Source organism: Carassius auratus, chromosome 22 (assembly GCF_003368295.1).
Source record: "Carassius auratus strain Wakin chromosome 22, ASM336829v1, whole genome shotgun sequence".
Taxonomy (NCBI): domain Eukaryota; kingdom Metazoa; phylum Chordata; class Actinopteri; order Cypriniformes; family Cyprinidae; genus Carassius; species Carassius auratus.
The window spans coordinates 32,856,152-32,878,628 of NC_039264.1; the positions used below are offsets into that span (position 1 = coordinate 32,856,152).

General features: G+C 36.7%; 1 protein-coding gene across 2 annotated transcripts; it reads left to right on the forward strand.

Annotated features, from left to right (window-relative positions):
• The first annotated feature begins 9,098 nt into the window (after nt 1-9,098).
• LOC113040429 (uncharacterized) lies at nt 9,099-21,450 on the forward strand. Of its 2 annotated transcripts, none has more exons than XM_026198779.1 (4): nt 9,099-9,226; nt 18,046-18,360; nt 18,658-18,957; nt 20,772-21,450. In XM_026198779.1, exons 1-4 carry the CDS (start codon nt 9,169-9,171, stop codon nt 21,080-21,082), a joined length of 984 nt encoding a protein of 327 aa, XP_026054564.1. In that variant the 5' UTR covers nt 9,099-9,168; the 3' UTR covers nt 21,083-21,450. The 2 variants fall into 2 exon arrangements, with proteins under 2 accessions (XP_026054564.1, XP_026054565.1); XM_026198780.1 differs by having other exon boundaries at nt 9,110-9,226; nt 18,189-18,360.
• The last annotated feature ends 1,027 nt before the right edge of the window (nt 21,451-22,477 follow it).

Genomic DNA, 22,477 nt, shown 5'->3' on the forward strand with positions numbered 1-22,477 from the left:
TCTGTTTTCTCCATTTACAGAAGGGCTGCATGTGCGTGTGATCTGTTGAATTCATCTTACACTATCCTCAGATAAATTCTAAGGGCAGTGCATTGCCATTGCGACTTGCCTATGATGAGTTCACAACTGACAGGACATTTCACTCGTTGGCTTCAGCGTCGCATTTGCATATGTTGTACTACTGGAATTCGTGATTGGTTGACAGCATTATATTTCAATAATATTTCAGCATAATATATTTCAAATATTAAATGGAACGATAAAATAACATTATTAACTGGTTAATGGGCATTTAAAATTTTCGATTCTGTTCGGAATTATAACATTTGATTTAGTTTCTGGTTCTGTTCCTGTCAAAATTGTGTTTGTTTTCGTTTCGTTTCCCGTTTTTGTTCGTTTCCATTTAAGTTTCGTTTTTGTTCCTTGAAGCAGTTCAGAGCCCTGGTTGTAACGAGTGGTTATTTGATTTACTGTTGCCTTTCTATCATCTATAACCATTCTGCCCATTCTCCTCTGACCTCTGACATCAACAAGGCATTTTTGTCCACACAACTGCCACTCACTGGATATGTTCTCTTTTAGTATTAGTATTTTTTTTTTCATGTCATTACATTGTTTAAAGAAGTGGTCCCCAATCCGCATTTTAGATGTCTCCCTATTCAAACAGACCTGATTCAACTCAACAGCCCATTAATGAGGACTCCTAGAGAGACTTAGATCTCTGCAGAGCAAAATTGGGCGTTTATCACCTTGTGGGTGTTTTCAAACTGCTGGGTGTTTCTAAATCATGCAATCAAAATGATCCCCCTTACCCAACCCCACCCCTAAACCTAACATCACTATGACGTCAGCCAATCAGGTATCATGGTGTAAAAATACCCTGATCTTTCAAAAAAACTTGCAGTGTTGGGGGTTCTCCAGGACCAGGAATGGGAACCACTGGTTTAGAGCATTTAAAAAAATACAATTATATTTCATTCACAAGTTATGCTATGTCCTTTGTAAAGGACATTGGGACTCAATTTATTTAAATGAAATAAAAAGACATTAATGAACATGGATAGGCAAAAACAATAGATATATTTTTTTAATCAAACTGTGTACAAAGACAATTCTCAACAATGTTACAATAGAATTATTTGATATCCCATTTTTTTCATGCAAAATGTGTGTAAAATGGCCATAAACAGGTTTTCTCATTATATACAGCATAATGTATATATAAACTAAATCTAATTTGCATATTAATGTGATCTTGGGGTAGCTTACAGGACATCCAGACTGTGGCATGTATAGTTTCAGAGAAATTCACTAAAATATAATGTCCTCATATGAGGATGCAGGGTCTCAGGAGGCTATGGGGCACTCTGGAGTAATGAATTTAGTGTGACGGTTCATTAAAAATGGATCTTTCTGCTGCGTTCTGGAATAATTGTAAAGGTTTGACAGAACTGGCTTGAGGAGCTGCCAAGAGAGCACTGCAATAGTCCAGCCTGGACAGAACAAAAGCTTGAACAAGAAGTTGTGCAGCATGTTCTGAAAGAAAGGGCCTGATCTTTCTAATGTTGTACTGTATAAAGCAAATCTGAAGGACTGGGCAGTTTTAGCAATGTGGTATTAATATATCTAATAAATATTAATAAACTGTTAGTAATTATTAGAGGGGAGGTTGACTGCTTTTTTTCTAGGGTTGATTGTGTTTATCGGCAAATATGATGTTCTTGATGGGAGATTCAGAGACAGACTGAACAATCAAACTGGATCTCTGACCATCACAAACATCAGACATGAACATGATGGAGTTTATCAACTACAGACCAACCGTGTCATAAAGAGTTTCATTCTCACTGTCTACAGTGAGATAAATATTGGCCCTATAACCTTTATATTTCAATACCATTTTAGAAATAAAACATCTAAATCATAGGATGACAAATATCTTTAATCTATGACAAATAAAACAAAGATATTTAACATTTCAGTTTGATGTTTTTATTCCACAGACTCTGTCCACTGTTGTGATTCTTTTGAAGCTGTGATCCGATTGGTCCTCTCTGCTCTGGTGGGCGTGGCTGCTGCAACTGCTATCATTGTTCTGGTTTATGACATCAGATCCAAAAGAGCTGAACAGGATTTTTAATTACTCATTTTTAATGTCTTTCTACATTATTCCTTAAAGACTGAAGCTTCTTCAGTGCTGAATAGAGTCAGAAGGAGACTTAGAAGGTTGTTAGTTTGAATCTCAGCAGTAATGTTGATGTCACACATATTCACTCTAGATGTTCTATTCTATTCTATAATAAACATTGATATCATTACAGCAGTATTTTCGGTTCCTGGCATGTTTGTGTACATTGGCTGTGTTTATAAGAATATTAATTATATGAAAATAGTTTTTTAGTGGTTATGAGCACTGTTTGAAAGCTTTCTAGTCTATAATCCATTTACATTGTAGAACCTTTGTCAGCCACACACACATTGCAAAGTTTCAGGAACCTGGGGTGGCCAGCCAAATTTCTGCCACCACGTAGACACCCCTGAGCAGGCACGTGCACAGGTAGGGCTCAACCTGTGCAGAGCACATGCCCTTTTTGCCCTTACACTCCGAAGTGCCCTTTTTTGGTGGTGTTTTTTTTTTTTTTTTAATCAATGCTATTTGGTCACCCTTTACGTCTGTCTGTCTGCTTTACAAATATTTAGCAAATAAAAGATCTTAAAACGAGCTTGTGTAAATCTTATTCGATCCTCAAGCTGTCAGTAAGCTGATAACTCCGCCCCCTCTATATTCACTGAATCAACTGAAGTTGCACAGCAGCCGCACAGTAGACAACAGCTGAGCTGAACAAAGTTTTGCGAAGGGTAAATAAATATCTTGTTGTTTGAATAAGTACTACTAAACACTATGTCTATAAAGGCTCATATTTTATTTATTTGATGTCTGACTGACTCACTGACTGAGACATGTGGGACGTCGCCTGAGAGAGAGGGCTAGCATTTGCCATCTAGTCATAGCCAATACATAGCCAACACTTAAAAAGCCTGTGCATACAGTAGCATTTCGTCTTTAATAAAATGCGATTTTGGCCAAATGAATTTTACCACAGGAAAAACTGAGCGCTCCGTCTATATAACTAGTTTGTAACCTGTAGATGAAAATGTAATGTGATAGCGGCCGGGGCTGTCGCCGTTTTAATGACAGACAAAAAAAAATTAACATTTGCACACATTCGCTGGTTAAAAACTATATATTGATAAGTAATACAACAACATATAATTAGTTTTTACCATCGGAAAATCATAACAGGTGCGCCCCCGCGCTGTTTCCTGTTTCATACTGGAACTTACACAAAGCGACGAGTGATCCTTGTCACCTAGATAACATATATTTTTAAGAAATTTCTTCTTTGATTTATGATTGCTGATACACTTAATTTATTAACATTTAGGATAATCATGTTATGGTATACTCTCCGCTTGTCCTCACATGTATAAAATGTTTACTACAGTAATGTAGTAGTAACTTTTTTTTTTTTTTTTTACAGAAGATCACTGTGAAATCTATATTTTATCATGCAGAATGTAATTCATGATTCATTCCAAGGCTTCATTTATTTGATCCAAAATACAGCAAAAACAGTAATATTGTGTAATATATATTTTTTTATTTTAAATAACTGTTTTCTATTTGAATATATTTTAAAATGTAATTTATTTTTGTGATCAAAGCTGAATTTTCAGCATCATTACTCCAGTTCAGTACTCTTCAGTGTCACGTGATCCTTCAGAAATGCTTTTTACTGCAACTGTACTTTTCACACTATTTTTATTTATTTTTTTCATTGCTGGCTTATTTTAGGGAAAGTGTAGTGAATAAGAGACCTTCAAGAGACCAACATCCCTGGTCCACCACAGAATCAAATTTTTGCCAGGTAGGCGGATACATGTTGGATATTTTATAGCAACGGTATGGCTATAGTTTCTTATAATCTGGAATTGAGTTGGACATAATTACTTAAATTATATTTCAAAAAAGTTTGTCAAAAATACTTGATTCATTGCTCACCTTCCCCTCTTCTCAATGTCATTCATAATCATGTTAACCAAATAATACAAATTAGCTTATAAAACCAAACAGAAAAGCTAAAAAAGAGAATATATATATATATTTTTTTTCTTTGCAGAGTTCATAAAAAAAGTGCATAAAGTTCAATAAAAAAAGATTTTGGTTTCTGTTTGGTTTTATAAGCTAATTTGTATTATTTGGTTAACATGTTTATGTATGAGTCCAGTATTTTTTTTTCTCTATAAATGCAATTTAAAAAAAGAGAGAGTACACAAGAGCTGTTGTAATTAGGTTTAACCTGTTAATTGTCACCCCGTCCCGTATACGGGACGCCTACGTTGACTATACTATATTACAATCAAATCGAATCTAATCTTGACAAACTATATATCGTTGGAAAGCTCTAAGACTCCCAAATATATATTTTACCAATATTTTTTGTTAAAAATTATGTAGGAAAAGTAATAGATGAATTTATGACAAGAGTGCACCCTCAGAAATCTACATTACAAAAGGAGCTTTGACCTTTGTTTAAAAAAAAGACTTCCTCGTTGCCTTTTTCTCTATCACATTTTAGAAATCATCAGAAGTTATATATCACTTGAAAACATAAAATCTCAAAAGTCATCCTTCAAAACCCATTTTAAAATCAGACATTGCATTACCATGTAAATGGTACATCAAAATCATGTTACAAAATGTTTTCAGTCATGAATTATAAAAATTTAGGTTTGTATCATGCACATTAATCTCTATCTTCAAAAACGTGAGTGACAGTTAACAGGTTAAAGAAGCCCTTAAAACCCTGTTTATCTATATTATCTAATTATCTAATATTATTATTATGGTTGTTATTAATCGTGAATAAATCTAAAGCTTTCGAGACTATTATTTTGTGTTAATGAATTTGTCATGAAGATTTGACCATTTCTTCCTTTTATGCAGGCTTACTAAATAATCTTGATATCAAAAAAAGAGAGGGGGGTGCCCTTTTTCAGTTTCAGAACATGCCCCTCAAAAGGTCTGTGCACGGCCCTGCCCCTGAGCTTGTAACGCACATATCACAGCATATCCTGCATGACTAATTCAAATTGACAAACAAATTATTATTATATATTATTATATGGAATTTTATTTCAAACAAATAAGGAAAATTAAGTGAGTTCATTCCAAGCAGCTTTTAGTTTTTTAAGCTTTTAGTTCTTCTTTGCATTCTTTTAAAGCTTGCTTTGTTTTCCACTTAAACAGGTTAATTACACAAATAAATTGTTTAGTGTAGCCTAACTCTGGGCAAAATCAGCAGTTTGATTAGCCTTTTTATTTTATTGTAGACAGTTTTTCTAAGTGAAGCAACTTTTGCTGAAATCTCCATAAGAGCACACGGTTATCTGTCGATCATTTGCGCCTCAGCATTGCTTAATGCGTTAGAGAGTGTTTGAAAAAAACCAAACTCAGTAAACACATTATTAATGAATTATAATACTGTATATCCAGACACGCAGATGAGTCCAACAGGCGAACGCAAAATTTTTCTTATAGCCTATTTCTGTGGGTAAAACGCTTAAATGCATTGAGTTCTTATTATAGGCTTATTTACTTGTCTGTACATAGAATGCTTTATTAATGATGTGTTTACTAAGGGGACATAGGGTGCCCATTTTCCACTAGTTGATATGATTCTTTATGGTCTTAATGAAGTCTGTAACATAGTTGGCAATGTTACCACCACCCCCATCCTTAAATATCCGGAACCCGATCTTCCATTCATAGTGGAGGTGGAGTCTTCTGACTCTGGAATCAGGGTGGTGCTCTCACAACGCCATGACCAACCTGGTAAATTGTATCCCTGTGCATTCTTCACTAGAAAATTAACAGCAGCAGAGAGAAACTGTGATGTCAGAAACAAAGAACTCCTGTCCATGAAAGCAGCCATAGAGCAATGGAGACACTGGCTCGAGGGAGCAGTCCATCCCTTCCAGGTGATTACTGACCAAAAGAACCTGGAATATATCAAAGTTATCGTCTGTAATCATTGCCCTGATTACCTGGGATATCATGGAGGAGACATAGTGAGAACAGCTAAAAAAACAGCCCCTGCTAACTGCCCACAAAATCTTTGGCACCGGGTAATGCAATGGGTCCACACCAGTGATGCACGGGTCAATGTATAAACAAACCGCACCCGACCAATGTTTTCAACTAACCTGACCGCAAAAAAAGAAAAAGAAAATATTGTACCCGATCCGCTTCCTGACCCGCATTTTTTAAAAGTATTAAATGCGTCGCCCTTTATATTAATTTAATTACTTAAATAGACTATAGCTTACAGGATAATAAGCGTTATGACCGCACACATAAGCCTTGCCACAAAGAACCGGTTAAAGTAATGATTATGAATGTGTTTAAATTAGCAAGGACTCATTGTTTAGTAATAAACTGGTGTTTTCTGTGTCGCTGCTAAGATGAAGTTGACGATGCAGACATGCCATGAACACCAGAGAGAAATACACATTTCATATGGATTACATATTCAGAGAGTAGCCTATTTGTTTTGGTTTGAATATGTTCGTTTAAAAGTAGACATTTCAAGCTTTCTGTAATATGTTGCCTATATTTCTTTTTAAACCCACCGACTAAAAGATTAAGACACTACCTTCCCAAAATATCACCCAAAGTCTACAGCTTTTTTCTTAGCTATTTCAGAATCAAGAAAAATGACTGGGACTAACTTGTTCCTGCAGTCGAGCGATATGAATGTGTGTGATGTACAGCATGATAAATGCTCGTCACTTCTGCTGCCCAAACTTTGTCAGCCTGTGGATCATTTGGTTTATTGTAAAACGATTGCGCTGATTTGCATGTTTCTTGATGATGCGCTTTTTTCTGTGGCACTCACATGCACCATGTCGCTTCACGTCGTATTCTCTACCATGTCCCACTGAAAAACTGCTTTTGCATAAAATGCAAAAAGCTCTCTCTGCTTCGCCATCTACAGGTCTTAACCAAGAGTAGGCTATGTAGCGGTCCTTTCGCTATTAAAAGTGCATCTTCTCTTTTTCGTGGCCACACTGGCCATGGCTGCTTAACCTGACCGAACAATTTGAGATTCTTGTGGAGGCGTTCGTGCACCAGTCAACAGTTTGATTGACGTACAACTCAGCCTATCAACTAACGTTTTTTTTTTGCTCTCCTCTGAACTATTGGACCTAGTTAACAGTACGGCTATGGATGTATCCGTGTATTTATTAGGCAGGGTCGAATGAAAAAGCGGGACAGATGCTCAATTTGAATGAGGCGGGACAAAGGGTAAAATTGATGTACAGTACAACGTAAAGTGGGACAGGTGGCCAGTTATTCAGCCAATAAAGTGTAGGCTTATGTATTTCTCAATTGTGTCTAGTACTAAATGAATTACAAAGGTATTTCAAACGACCCGACCGACCGCGACCCGAATATCATTAAAAATATTTTTGGATGACTCGTAATTTCGGATCAACCCACACATCTCTGGTCCACACATCTGTCAGCTCTGGCTACCCTGGAATATCCCGCACATTGCATCTGCTACACAACTCATTCTGGTGGTCCTCAATAACTAAAGATGTCACTGCCTATGTCAAAGCCTGTCAAGTCTGTGCCCAATCCAATACCCCCAAGGAATTGCCATCAGGACAGGTCATGGGTAGCTGCCAGCAACATTCTGGATCCTTCCCGCAAAGAGGCCTGTTACCGAGCCAGACCCGATCGACCGGCACCATGACCACGGGGATATCCTTGCCAAGTGCCAGAAGGCACTCATAGGGAGGGGGATTCTGTTCACCACTCCCTCTGCTTCTACAGTCACTTCCTGTTTGACACTGTTTAACAGAGTCAGGGTGTTCCCACTTTGTGAAGTATTGCCAGTTTACCTGCCTTACCAAGCGTTTTCCCATTGATTATTCTGACTGCCTGTTTGTGTATGATTCTGCCTGTTCTTGCTTCTTGAATTGCCCCATTAGATTAACTGCCTGATTGGGCTGATATTTGTGTTTGATCTTTTTGCCTGCCTACTCGTCTCTGCCTTTTGGATTCCCCTTGTGCATGTTGAAAGATCGGACTGCCATTGCGGTACTGACTCTCTAACTGGTTTAACGAGTCTGTTTATAAGATCTTTCCCTAATAAACTTCTGCAAATGGATTCTAATACTAAGACTTGTTATAGCACTTGTATATCACTGCTCTTTTGTTGATTTCGATTGCTTCCATTATCCCCATTTGTAAGTACATTTGGATAAAAGTGTCTGCTAAATGTAAATTTATAAAATACGAACATATGCATGTATATATTTAATAAAAACATGTTATGTTTATATATGAAATATTTTTTATATAAGATATATAAATATGTATATACATGTAAATATTTTTACTTATATACAGATAATAAATGTGTGTGTGTGTGTGTGTGTGTACTCTGTATGTGTGTGTGTTTACAAAAACTTTTATTTTGGATGCAATAATTGGTGATTAATAATCTGACAGCATTACTATAAATTTGTGTTGTCAGATGATTAATCCCCATTAATCGCATCCAAATTAAAAGTTTTGTAAACATATGTGTGCACTGTGTATATATAAATACAAACATTTATTTATATTCTATATAAATATATTTAATAAAAAAAATATAACATATTTTTCTTAAATATAAACATTCATGTGTTTGTATTTATAGATACATAATAAATATACACCGTATATACACATATTATAATTTTGTTATGGAAAATGTATTATTTTCTGGGCAGCTATAGATGGGGACCCGCCTGACTCCATATTTTGTTTTGTTTTAGCTCATTTAACACTGGTATTGATTCAAACTTTGACCTAAATTGTGTCAGACAAGCTGTTTGCTGATCGTCTGAACTTTGCCTGTTCCTTTTGAGTTTGAAAACACAAGATCAGCAAAACTTTGTTTATTTTCTGTGATGTAAAAGAGGATGGACATCTGAAAGTAAACTGAGATGAAGGTTAGGGGAGGATTCGCACAAAACCAGATAAATATCACAGTTAACTCATATTTAAGACATTCTGAAGGATAATATTGTCAGCTTTTCAGTGAACTGATGAGGGAAATGGCAATAAAATTAGTTTTGTTCTGTTTGTGTTTCTGGCGTCTGGATGGTGAGTTTGAAATGGGTTTTTATTCCTTCACTTGTTTCTGTTCTGATATAATGTAACAAACTAGTGGTTAGATTAGTCAGAGATAATATATATATATTTTTTTTTTTTACCTTTAAATCAATTCAAGTGTGAACTTAGTAATAAAATAAATATGAAGCTCAAATACCCAACAGCATAAATTTTAGTGTGACATTAAAGATTAAAGTAAAATCATCTTCATTTACATTAATGGCCAAAAGTGATGTCTGGAGGGGATTGGTCTGTCTGTTTGTTTATTTGTTTGTTTGTTTGTTTTTCATCTCTGCAAGTGTCAAACTCTGTTCTATGTTTTGTCTATATTTTGCTTTGTGACTGAGTTTCTGTCTCCCGCGTCATTGATTTAATCCCAGGTGTTTCCTGTGTTTCCATTGATTCCAAGTGTGTCTAGTCTTCCCATCGCCCTGTCCTGTACAGAGGTGGGAAGTCCAGGGGCCAAAGAGTAAAAGTCCTGCCATATTTTTGTTCCACCCATGAACTCATCAGCCGATTTCATCAGTGGAGGAACCAAGTCATTCCTTCCAAGTCACAAACGAGTCTTGAGTCAAATCCCAAGTCCTCAAAGAGTTAAAGTTAATGAGATAATTAAGTGACTAATTAAATGAAGATGCATTAATGATTAACACCTGCTGTTATTGAGAATTACAGAGGATCAGATGGTGATGTTTTATGTACCCTATGCCAAGGGTACAAAAGCTGTAACCTTGAGGGTACACTCTCAGAAAATAAAGTGCATAATTGTACCTTTAGGGGTACAATAGCTTGTCACTGGTGCTGTACCCTTGTGATTTTTACCTTAAGAGACCAGTTTTGTACAGAGGTGGGAAGTCCAGGGGCCAAAGAGTAAAAGTCCAGCAGCTGATTTCACCAGAGGAACCAAGTCATTCCTTCCAAGTAGGGCTGGGCGATATATCGAACGATATGATCATGCGCATCTAATCAGTAAAGCTGCTTCCGTGATCACCGCTAAAATCTCCATCACCTGCTTATAATTGGAGTGGCATTTAATAGACAGAGCCGTAGATCGCTGACAAGCCACGCCATATCGCGTTCATTATCGCAGATGAATCGCCTTCGGTAATGAACGCGATATGGCGTGGCTTGTCAGCGATATACGGCTCTGTCTATCAGAGGTGGGACTTTCAAGTCACAAGCAAGTCTTCAAGTCATATTCAAGTCCTCAAAGGGTTAAAGCTAAAGAGATAATTAAGTGACTAATTAAATGATGAGTGTGTATTAGTGATGAACATCTGCTGTTAAAAATCAACATCACTGAAGTAAAGAGAAACACAAGAACTACAACTGAATTTAGCTACAGCCTTCAACTGAAAAAAAAAAGTAAAAGAAAAAAACACTATGCCACCATAATTGTGGTCAAGGTTTGCTTTAAGTAGTGTCTTGACCCTTTTAGTAATTCAAACCAATTTGATTCAAAACAATTGCAATATTGTTTTCTCAACAAACATGTATGCATTGCTGAGTCGAACCTTGCCGTAACAGATGATCTTATGCTTTTTCTGCTTATAGCTCATGATGACTGAACATCATGAAATTGTGTTTATCTTTGGATAGTAGACTGACACTCAGCTATTACTGAACTGAAGTAAAAAAATAAAATAAAAAAAATTCATAATGCTTCAATGTTGAAAGACACAAAAGGAGACAATCAGTTCAGGTTTTTAGACAAACACACTTATCACACGATCCTCAACAGTGGTGACAATTTTTCATACTCCAGTGCATGACGGGAGTTTTTACCCAGCATGCAACATTTTGTTGATTGTCACCACTGTTGAGAGTCATATGCTGGTTCTTGATGTCTGTGTGTGTCTACAGAGTATAGTTTTTCAAATTTTGTATGCACTTAGTAGATTTAAAATTCACTTACTTTATTTTTTTTTACCATAGTGTAGTTTTACTGGGTTGATTATGCTAAACTTAAATAGAGCTAATGTCAATTTGATTGTAATTTGACCACCTATCACATACAGATTAATTTATTCTCTCTGCTTTATAGCACCTCATGCAATGCTACATAAAGAGATCTAACATGACAGTCAAGGGTCAAGAGCCCCACTAAAGCAAACGCTGATCTCCATTATGGTTGCATCACTTTAACCAATAAAACATCAACATCTGATCCTCTGTAATTCTCAAGAACAGCAGGTTTTCATCATTAATGCACAATCATCATTTAATTAGTCACTTAATCACCTCATTAACTTTAACCCTTTGAGGACTTGGGATATGACTTGAAGACTTGCTTGTGAATTGAAAGTCCCAACTCTGGTAAAAGCTGAATGTCAGTCAACAATCCAAAGAAGACTATCTCATGATGTCCAAATCAACATGAGATAAAAGCAGAAAAAGTATAAGATCATCTGTCACTACAAGGTTTGATTCATCAAGGGGGTCTGAGGTCTCACCCTCTATGCAGATCCTCTTGTGGTCCCAAGGGAAATTGTTGTCTCTCAGAGCAACATACATCCCAGGGAATCAGAATCAGGGAGCAGACATCCTGTCGAGGCAGTGGCTGAGGTCCAGGGAATGGAGACTCCATCCCGAGGTGGTGGAGTCAATATGTCAGAGGTTAGGCCCAGTGGAAGTGGATTTATTCGCGTCTCGAGAGATGACTCACTGTCCACTGTGGTTCTCCCTCACAATTCCAGCCCCACTGGGGTTGGATGCCATGGTACAGACATGGCCGATGCTGCGTCTGTATGCCTTTCCACCGATCGCTCTGCTCCCTGGAGTTCTAGAGAGGGTTCGTCGCAACGGCATCAGTTTATTATTGGTAGCCCCATTGTGGCCAGCCCGAGTATGGTTCTCAGACATAATATTACTCCTGGAAGGCCCTCCATGGGAGCTTACCATCAGGAGGGACAGGCAGAGGGCTCAATACTTCACCTTCGGCCCGAACAATGGAAACTGTGGGTCTGGCCCCTGAGGGGGCACAGTACCAAGAGGCCAGCCTGTCAGCAGGAGTAGTGGAGACCATACTCAGCTCTAGAGCTCCCTCCACGAGGAAATTGTATGGCCTAAAATGGAATGTTTTCACTGTTTGGTTCAGAGAGCATGAGGTGGACCCAGTTAACTGCCCAGTGGCTTCAGTGCTGGAATTCCTCCAAGATCGTTTCTCAGATGTTCTTACACCATCCACTCTCAAGGTGTACGTGGCTGCCATTTCGGCTTTCCACGCTCCTCTGAGTGATGGGCCTCTAGGGAGACAGCCGTTGGTCGTACGTTTCCTCCGTGGGGCTTGGAGGATAAGACCTGCGGCTCGTACCAGGGTTCCCACTTGGGACCTGGCAGTGGTTCTCGGAGGTTTGGTTGAGGCCCCCTTCGAACCGCTGGAGTCGGCTGAGGCCAAGAACCTTTCCCTTATGGTGGCTTTCTTGTTGGCCATTACTTCTCTTAGGAGGGTAGGAGATCTCCAGGCACTCTCTATATCTGATGGGTGCCTGGAGTTTGCTCCAGGCGACATCAAAGCCATCCTACTTCCTAGGCCAGGCTATTTGCCCAAGGTGCCCTCTAATGGGGCACGGCCTACAGTTCTGCAGGCTTTTCATCCTCCACCTCACGTGACGACAGATGAGGAGAGACTTCATTTGCTCTGCCCTGTCAGAGCTCTGAAAATATATATCCAGAGTTCCTCCTCATGGCAGAAGTCGGACCAGTTGTTAGTTTGTTTCGGGTCGCCCAAGAAGGGGCTTCCTGCTTCCAAACAGACCATTAGCAACTGGGTGATTCTCACGAAATCGTAGTTTCAAAGATTTCATATATGACATTTAAAAAAATGTTTGTATCAACAAATTTTCTTTTTAAGCATTAAGAGCCGGGTCTGAAGTGTCAGTGACCACAAATTTAAAAAAGTTTTACTGACAATTTAACAACTTTTTGAACATATTTTCCAAACATGTCCTTAAAAATCTCATTACCGTAACACTCTGAAAAGTCCAGTGATGTGGGGAAAATAATACATTTTCACATTTTTAAAAATGGTTTTATAACAGTCATGCACAGTTACTTGAAACTCTGGAATAAAATATATTTTTATAATAACATTTTTATGTGATTTTGAATTATTTCTCTCATTACCGCAACACCTTCTGCATTTTGCAGCCAATTTTTTTTTTTTTTTTTTTTTAGTAAAATCAGAAATATTTTCAAAATGATGTTGCAAACCTGAAAGAACACAATGTATAGATTCTGCACATACATTTAAAAGCAGACTACTATTTTTCAATTTCTTAAATAAATCTTAAAAGAACACATGTTGCGGTAATGATACATAGGTTACGAAAATGAGGTTCATGATTTCGGTAATGATAATAGGCATATTAAGTATGTGGTGTAGTCAAACAAATAATATTTAATGTAGAAAATAAATTAGATAATATTGGCATAAATTATTTTGCAGTGCTTCATAACTAGATAACATAGGGTATAAACACCAGAGGCCATTTAAATGTTGCTCCTAACTCCACATCTTTAGGATTCTTCGACTCTTCTTCAAGTACTTCATAAAGTGTTTTTATGTAAAAATCAGCTTTTAAATCTGTGAAAAGTTAGTGGTAGTCAAGAGGACACCTAAATCACAAAGACCAAATCCTAAACAATCCTAAAATGGCTGTTTCCACAGCAATCCAGTTTGGATTTCTTTTACCTTTGTACTAAATCTTACTGTCATATCAGCCATAATAATTCTAGTCTGTTAATTAAAAGGCTGCTTATACATATAACAATTATTTATAAGATGCAGACATGTAGAAGCTGACAATTAGCTGAACATATGCTTGTTTAATTAGTGACACTCTAGTTCAAACTTTATTTGAATATTGCAACATTTTTATTTTGAAATCTTTATTTGATTATGGCAACATGATATCTCATTCTACAATATTTCTATTATAAAATAACTGACAGAGACCCATCCCTTATCAGCCAATCACTGTGGGTGTAGTTAGTAATCATGCTGACATCATCCATACCAAAAAGGTCATCCTCACTCTTTTTCTTAGCTTAAGATTTCTCCCCATTCCTTAGTAAAATTCTGTCACAGCTGCTTTATGAATAGGTTTTATGAGAAGCAGTTTAAAGGGCACCCTGTGGTTTTCCACAAAAATAAATACTTAATAGTGTAATGTTAGAAAACAAAGAAGACTAATATTAGTTTTGTAATTTTAGTTTTATTATAAAAAAATTATTCACAATACATTATTACAAAATAATGTTTCTTATTTTATTTTATATTTTATGTAATAATCGTATAATTATGTAATAACTATTTATTAATAGTCATTGACAGTGGGAATGTAGTCTTTGATAACTCGAGTGGATTTTTTTCTTTCTACTGAAAGAGTTGGTTCTGGTAAAGAGTATACCCAAGTGTGAACCTAAAGTTTTTCCAAAATCGCTCATTCCTAAAAAGATGATTCACAATATATTTTTCTTTTTTCCTTAAAGATGTTCTCATTCAATTTAACCCTAACCATTCTATAATAATTGTTTTTGAATTAGAATTTCAAACTGCTGCATTTTTTCATATTTAAATACACTGCCATTCAAAAGTTTAGCATCAATGATACAAAATAAAAAAAGTTTTTTTAAAGCCTCTTCTGCTCATTAAGGCTGCATTTATTTGATCAGAACTACAGTAAAAACAGTAATATTATGATAAAGTGATTGTTATCTTTTTAATATACTTTAAACCAGAATTTTATTTTTGTGGTGACAAAGTTGAATTTTCAGCATCATTACTCCAGGTTTCAGTGTCAAATGATCCTTTAGAAATTATTCTAATATGACATACAGCCAAGTATGGTGACCCATACTCAGAATTTGTGCTCTGCATTTAACCCATCCAAAGTGCACACACACAGCAGTAAACACACACACACACACACACACACACACACACACAAAATTCTGTTGCTCAGTATAAAAATCATTACACTTATAGAAAGTCCTCATAATGATAGATGCACCAACATTTGTGTAGGCTTCCCAACAATTTTTGATAACTACTCCTGCTGTAACCTCTAACCCATAATGTCTCTCTCCTTCCTGGGATTTGGAGGGTTGGTATAAACGTTTTCTCTGAAATTGATCACCCTAGCCTTTGCTTAAGCTTTTTTGTTTTGTTATTAAATAATATTTAATTTAATAACTCATTATATACATTTAACAATAGTCTGTATGATTAAATTCTCATTACCGAAAAAGAGGTTCCCTCTACCGCAACTGGCCTTAAATTGTTGCGGTGAGTGAAAATGGTGTTGCGGAGGATGAGGTGTCTTAGCATGTTTTGCTAACAACAGAGAAGCCATGATGATTTACCTAATTTTTACTCTGTGTATATAATCAGTCATTAATGAAGTATATTTTTATAGAAAATTTGTAATCTAATATTTTTCTAAATGTGGAAAACTACCCGTTTCGGTGATGATAATCAATTTGTTTTGTACACGTTCTGACAAGAGAATTTTACACTTTTAACTGGAACAATATGAAGATATCTGCCTACCTTGTTGGTATTTCGAAGGTTCTGCCTCATGTGTTGCTTAATTTAAAATCAAGATTTATATTTAAAAAAATTCGTGTGCGTAAATGACCCTCAAAAAATATTGCGGAGGATGAGAACATTAGTCATGGACACTTTATATTTCCACTATTGTATCATTATTATTATACATGAATATTCAGTCTGTCATTTTTCTGTCATGTGAAAAATTATAGAAGAATATCCATTTATTTTTTCAGAATATTTTAATTGTAATTTGTTTAAATTACAACATAACATAAGTTAAGATACAGCTGGACGCATTGCGTTAATGAGAATTTCAGCAGAAAATGCAATAAAAAGCAAAAATAATTAATTCCTATGTTGAAATTACTCTTTGTGCAAGGCAGAGAACAGTATTGTCTTTATTATGGTGTTTTTATATATTACTAAATTGCATGTTTAATATCTAAAATCACTAGTGACATGGCGTTTCAACTGTTTCGTGAGAATGACCCAACTGGATTGTCCAAGCTATATCTATGGCCTACCAGGTGCGCAATTTGCCTTCACCTCTGGCTGTGAGGGCTCATTCTACCAGAGGCATGGCATCCTCTAGATCCCTCCTCTCAGGGGCCCCCATCCAGGAGGTCTGCGATGCAGCAGGATGGGCCACCCCTCACACTTTTATTAGATTTTACAGCCTGGACATTCCATCGACACCTGGCACCCTTGTGCTCTCGTCCTAAGTGTGCCTGTGCGCAGCTTCACACTAGGACAGGCAGGGCTCATTGTGGCATAGTGGGTACTCGTTCCCCCAAAGTGTCATTCGACGCAGTTCGATGTTCCCTCGAAGGGGAACGTCTCGGGTTACGGCTGTAACCCTTGTTCCCCGAGAAGGGGAACGAGAACTGCGTCCCTTCGCCACACCTCCCCCTGCCTGGGAGCACATGCTTCATCACAGAAGCTGTCTCTGTTGTGTGCCGGCGTCCTTTTTATAGCTTCCGCATATGCCGTCACACATTACGTCATGACGCAACACCAATCTAGATTGGCTCAGTTTCATTCATACTTCAGAGGCGCTACGTTGAGGGGCTTCCCCAAAAGTGTCGTTCGACGCAGTTCTCGTTCCGCTTCTCGGGGAACAATGGTTACAGTCATAACCCGATAAGTTTTCCCTGTGTTCAGTTTAGCTTCTTGTATTGTTCATTTCTAAATGTGCTCTGTGAGTTTTCCTTGTTGTAAATGAACTTCTCTGGATTGATGTACTCTTCGTGTCCCTCCGTTCCCTGCTCCACACTCCACTCAGTAGTGCACCCCTGACAGCAAGCTGGAATGAACCATCAACATATAAGGAAATATATTATATTTTTAAATATGAGGAAAGAAAAAAAAAACTAAAGCATAATCAGATAATAATATTTTGTTGGTTCTCTCTTGTTTATGCATGTATTTCTAATTTCTTTCTATGACAGCCTATGTCCACAAAATTTGGCATGTTTCATTGTATTATCGTTAATAAAATGATTGACTCCAAGAAAAAACACTGAATTTGCATACAAAATCTGTAACCAGTTTTAAGCAATCTTAATAAAGTTTGAAAATGTCATTTTTAGTAGACATGACATGACTTTTGGCCACTACTGTACCTATTGTTATAATACATACAGTATAGACCCAAAGTCTGGACACACCTTCTCATTCAATGAGTTTTCTTTATTTTCATGACTATGAAAATTGTAGATTCACACTGAAGGCATCAAAACTATGAATTAACATGTGGAATTGTATATGGTATTATATACATAACATAAAAGTGTGAAACAACTGAAAGTATGTCATATTCTAGGTTCTTCAAAGTAGCCACCTTTTGCTTTGATTACTGCTTTTCTCTTGATGAGCTTCAAGAGGTAGTCACCTGAAATGGCCTTCCAACAGTCTTGAAGGAGTTGCCAGAGATTCTTAGCACTTGTTGGCTCTTTTGCCTTCTGTCTGCAGTCCAACTCACCCCTAAACCATCTCGATTGGGTTCAGGTCCGGTGACTGTGGAGGCCAGGTCATTCTTGGTCAAATAGCCCTTGTCTTCAGTGTGACTCTACAATTTTCATAATCATGAAAATAAAGAAAACTCTTTGAATGAGAAGGTGTGTCCAAACTTTTGGTCTGTACTGTATATATATATATATATATATATATATATATATGTGTGTGTGTGTGTGTGTGTGTGTGTGTGTGTGTGTGTGTGTTTGTGTGTGTTCACTGCATACACTGTGTTCTGCAGATGTGTCTGGTCAGGAAATTAAGTTATTGAAATCGGGAGATTCAGTCACTCTGAAATCTGGTCTTACTGAAATGAAGGATGATGATGAGATTCAGTGGAGGTTTGCAAAGGAAAAAACTCCACTAGCTGAAATCCTTAAACAGGTCGGCAACCTGACTGTATATGGTGATGTTCTTGATGGGAGATTCAGAGACAGACTCAAACTGGATCATCAGACTGGATCTCTGACCATCACAGACATCAGAATGGAACATACAGGACTTTATGAACTGGAGACCAAGAGTGTGATGAAGAGATTCTTTCTCAATATCTTTGGTGAGTTAAATTTATGGCGCATCATCTATGCACCTGAATAAAAAAACAATCAAAGAGTAAGGGAATACTAGAATAATCAAATATCTAAATTAATAACATTCTGTATTTTAAAGTCATTTGAAATTGGCGTCAGTATAAAAATCAGTCTTTTTTATTAATCCAAACACCATTCCTCTTCTTTTAATTCATTTCAAGTTTACACTTCAAAAGTTTTTCTTCAGTAAACCATCAGATAAGACTCTGAATCTGTGATGAACCCTGTTTCTGTTTGTTCTCTGTGTGTTTTTGATAATGCAGATGAAATATCAATGAAGGATGGAGATTCAGTCACTCTAAACTCTGATCTTACTGAAATGAAGGATGATGATGTGATTCAGTGGAGGTTTGGAAATGAAAACACTTTACTAGCTGAAATCAATAAACAGACCGACAGCATGACTGTATATGAAGATGTTCTTGATGGGAGATTCAGAAACAGACTGAAGCTGAACAATCAAACTGGATCTCTGACCATCACAAACACCACAACTGAACATGCTGGAGCTTATGCACTAGATATCAATAATGAGAGAAAGATGTTCCTTCTCGCTGTCTATGGTGAGTTAAATATTTGTTCCACCAGTTTTATTTTTTTATCACCATATATTTTATTATTCCACACACCGTTTTGCTTTTTTTCTGTCTGTTCTGTTGTTTTCTATTATTATTCTTTTGGAGATTACATTTAAAACTAATTACTTAAAGGGTTAGTTCACCCAATTTGCAAAATTATGTCATTAATAACTTACCCTCAGGTTGTTCCAAACCCGTAAGACCTCCGTTTAACTTTGGAACACAGTTTAAGATATTTTAGATTTAGTCCGAGAGCTCTCAGTCCCTCCATTGAAGCTGTGTGTACGGTATACTGTCCATGTCCAGAAAGGTAAGAAAAACATCATCAAAGTAGTCCATGTGACATCAGAGGCTCAGTTAGAATATTTTGAAGCATCGAAAATACATTTTGGTCCAAAAATAGCAAAAACTATGACTTTATTCAGCATTGTCTTCTCTTCCGTGTCTGTTGTAAGAAAGTTCAAAACAAATCAGTTTGTCATATCAGGTTTGCGAACTAATCATTAGATGTAACCGGATCTTTTTGAACCAGTTCACCGAATCGAACTGAATCGTTCTAAACGGTTACGTGTCTCCAATACGCATTAATCCGCAAATGACTTAAGCTGTTAACTTTTTTAATGTGGCTGACACTTCCTCTGAGTTCAAACAAACCAATATCCCGGAGTAATTCATGCACTCAAACAGTACACTGACTGAACTGCTGTGAAGAGAGAACTGAAGATGAACACCGAGCTGAGCCAGATAACAAACAAAACATTGACTCATTCATGAGTCAAGAACCATTTCTGTCAGACGCATCCGATTCGAGAACCGAGGAGCTGATGATACTGCACATGTGTGATTCAGCGTGAAGCAGACCGACACACAGAGCGTCTGAACTGAACTGATTCTTTTGGTAATTGATTCAGAAATTATTCTGTGCTAATGTTATGAGCGTGGGTAAACCGAAGGCTTGAATCAAGGGCAATCATCACCAATGACGCCATTACGTCGTTCGCAAAAGAACCGGTGAACCGTTATCTTCAACCGGTTTATTGAATCGAACTGTCTGAAAGAACTACTGGTGTTTTGAAAACCGATGCAAACGGTTCTTCACTCGTGAACGAGTCAGTCTGTTGTTCGTTATCTGGCTCGGCTAGGTGTTCATCACAGCAGTTCAGTCAGTGTACTGTTTGAGTGCATGAATTACTCCGGGATATTGGTTTGTTTGAACTCACAGGGAGTGTCAGCTACATTAAAAAAGTTAACAGCTTAAGTCATTTGTGGATTAATGCGTATTGGAGACGCAAACTGTTTAAAACGATTCAGTTCGATTTGGTGAACTGGTTAAAAAAGATCCGGTTATATCGAATGATTTGTTGACGAACCTGATATGACAAACTGCTTTGTTTTGAACTGTCTTACAACAGACACAGAAGAGAAGACAATGATGAATAAAGTTGTAGTTTTTGCAATTTTTTGACCAAAATGTATTTTCGATGCTTCAAGCCTCTGATGTCACATGGACTACTTTGATTATATTTTTCTTACCTTTCTGGACATGGACAGTAGACCGTACACACAGCTTCAATGGAGGGACTGAGAGCTCTCGGACTAAATCTAAAATATCTTAAACTGTGTTCTGAAGATAAATGGAGGTCTTATGGGTTTGGAACGACATGAGGGTGAGTCATTAATGACATAATTTTCATTTCTGGGTGAACTATCCCTTTAAGTAAACAAACATGGATTTCAATTGCATTACTCTGTCACAACCCCTTTTCTGTTTGTTCTCCGTGTATGTTTGTTTGATCCAGATGAAATATCAGTGAAGGAGGGAGATTCACTCACTATAAACTCCGGTCGTACTGAAATAACAACGGGTGAAATGTTTTTTTGGTTGTATATGAATGAAATTGCTTTAATAGCTAGAACCAAACAATGGGACGACAATATCACTGTGTATGATGATGTTCTTGATGGGAGATTCAGAGACAGACTGAAGTTGGACGATCAAACTGGATCTCTGACCATCAGAAACATCACAACTCAACATGCTGGACGTTATGTGCTCCTGAAAGAGAGAGGGTTATTTAAAGCTCTCAGTGTTTCTGTCTATGGAAAGTAGAGAGCAGATTCAAAGCAGCTGAACAAGAGCAAGCACATATTCACACATCAGAAACATAAAGGATGATGTTATTTCTTAGATTATTTATATTTAACCTCTGATATTGATGTGGTTAATTTTCAAATGCTCAGATATGCTCAAAATATCAAATGCAAGTATTTGTCTTGGTCAATACTGAAGATTACCAAAGATTCTCGCATTCAGTAATTTTTTATATTTGATTTCAAATGTTCCTCTCTTGCAGTGTTATTATTGTACACTTTCAGTTTAAAGCTTTGTCTATTTATCTGTCAGATCAGACACACAGATCTCAGTCTATTTGACATCTGTATTTGCTTGCCTTTACCAATAAACTGTTCTCGCTCTGAGGTTCACGAGTGTTTCCATTTTTTATTACATTTATTATGTTGAGCACTTCCTGGAGGAATACTAAGGTAAGCAGTACATATTCATTTTTACATTATTATTAAGCTTATACTTATGAAATGTCATTTTTACTTTTTTTATTAGTATTATATTGTTATTTTTGTAGACTTTCTGAAGCAATTCACATATACAGCAAAACATTACAAATTGTATGATTGTACTGAGAAGTGTAGCTACTGTACATTCAAACAGCAAAAGAAAAGAAAAGAAATCCATGATAGCATTTCCACAACTTTCCAAAAGAGGAGTAAATGTAGAGTATGAATGTGTTTTAATACGTTATTTATATTTTTTTAAATCTAAGATTACGGGATTAAAGTCATAATATTTCAAGAATGAAGTAGAAATTACGTTTACGTTGAAAGAGAGCAAGGAAAGATGTAGCTGCAAATCATTTAATATTGGTCAACTGTTTTATAATTTAAATGTTAAATGACCGACAGCTATATCCAGTGATGCAAACTACATAACTTTATTCCCCCTTAAATATGGAGATTTTGAGAGAGAGAGATTGAAGTTACTTGTGTACCTGCATCTGTCACTCGGTTCAAACAACAAAACTGAGGCTGTATTCACACCTGTCTTCAACTCAAGTTCAAGTTTTTATCTGATCATCAAAATGCTTAAGTACTGTATACATACAGCATGCATTAAAGTCACCATTCAAAAAAAAATGTTAAACTCTTATGTTTTTAATGGAATACTATGTTTATTATTAATAATTTATCAGTGTAACTTCATTATTATAATTTTTTATATATTCATGTGCCCTAGTAATCTTTAATCAAAAACGTTAACCTCCCCCTCCCCCTCTTCGGATCACGAGCTATGGTACAAGGGCGGAGCTAGTGGCGTGAGGGGTAAACTGAACTCTGAGGGAAAAACTGAAGCTGATGCTTCACTTTAGAGTAATCAATGCATCGACTAGTGCTGACGCAAGCCACGGGGGAGTACACTACCCTTAAAAGT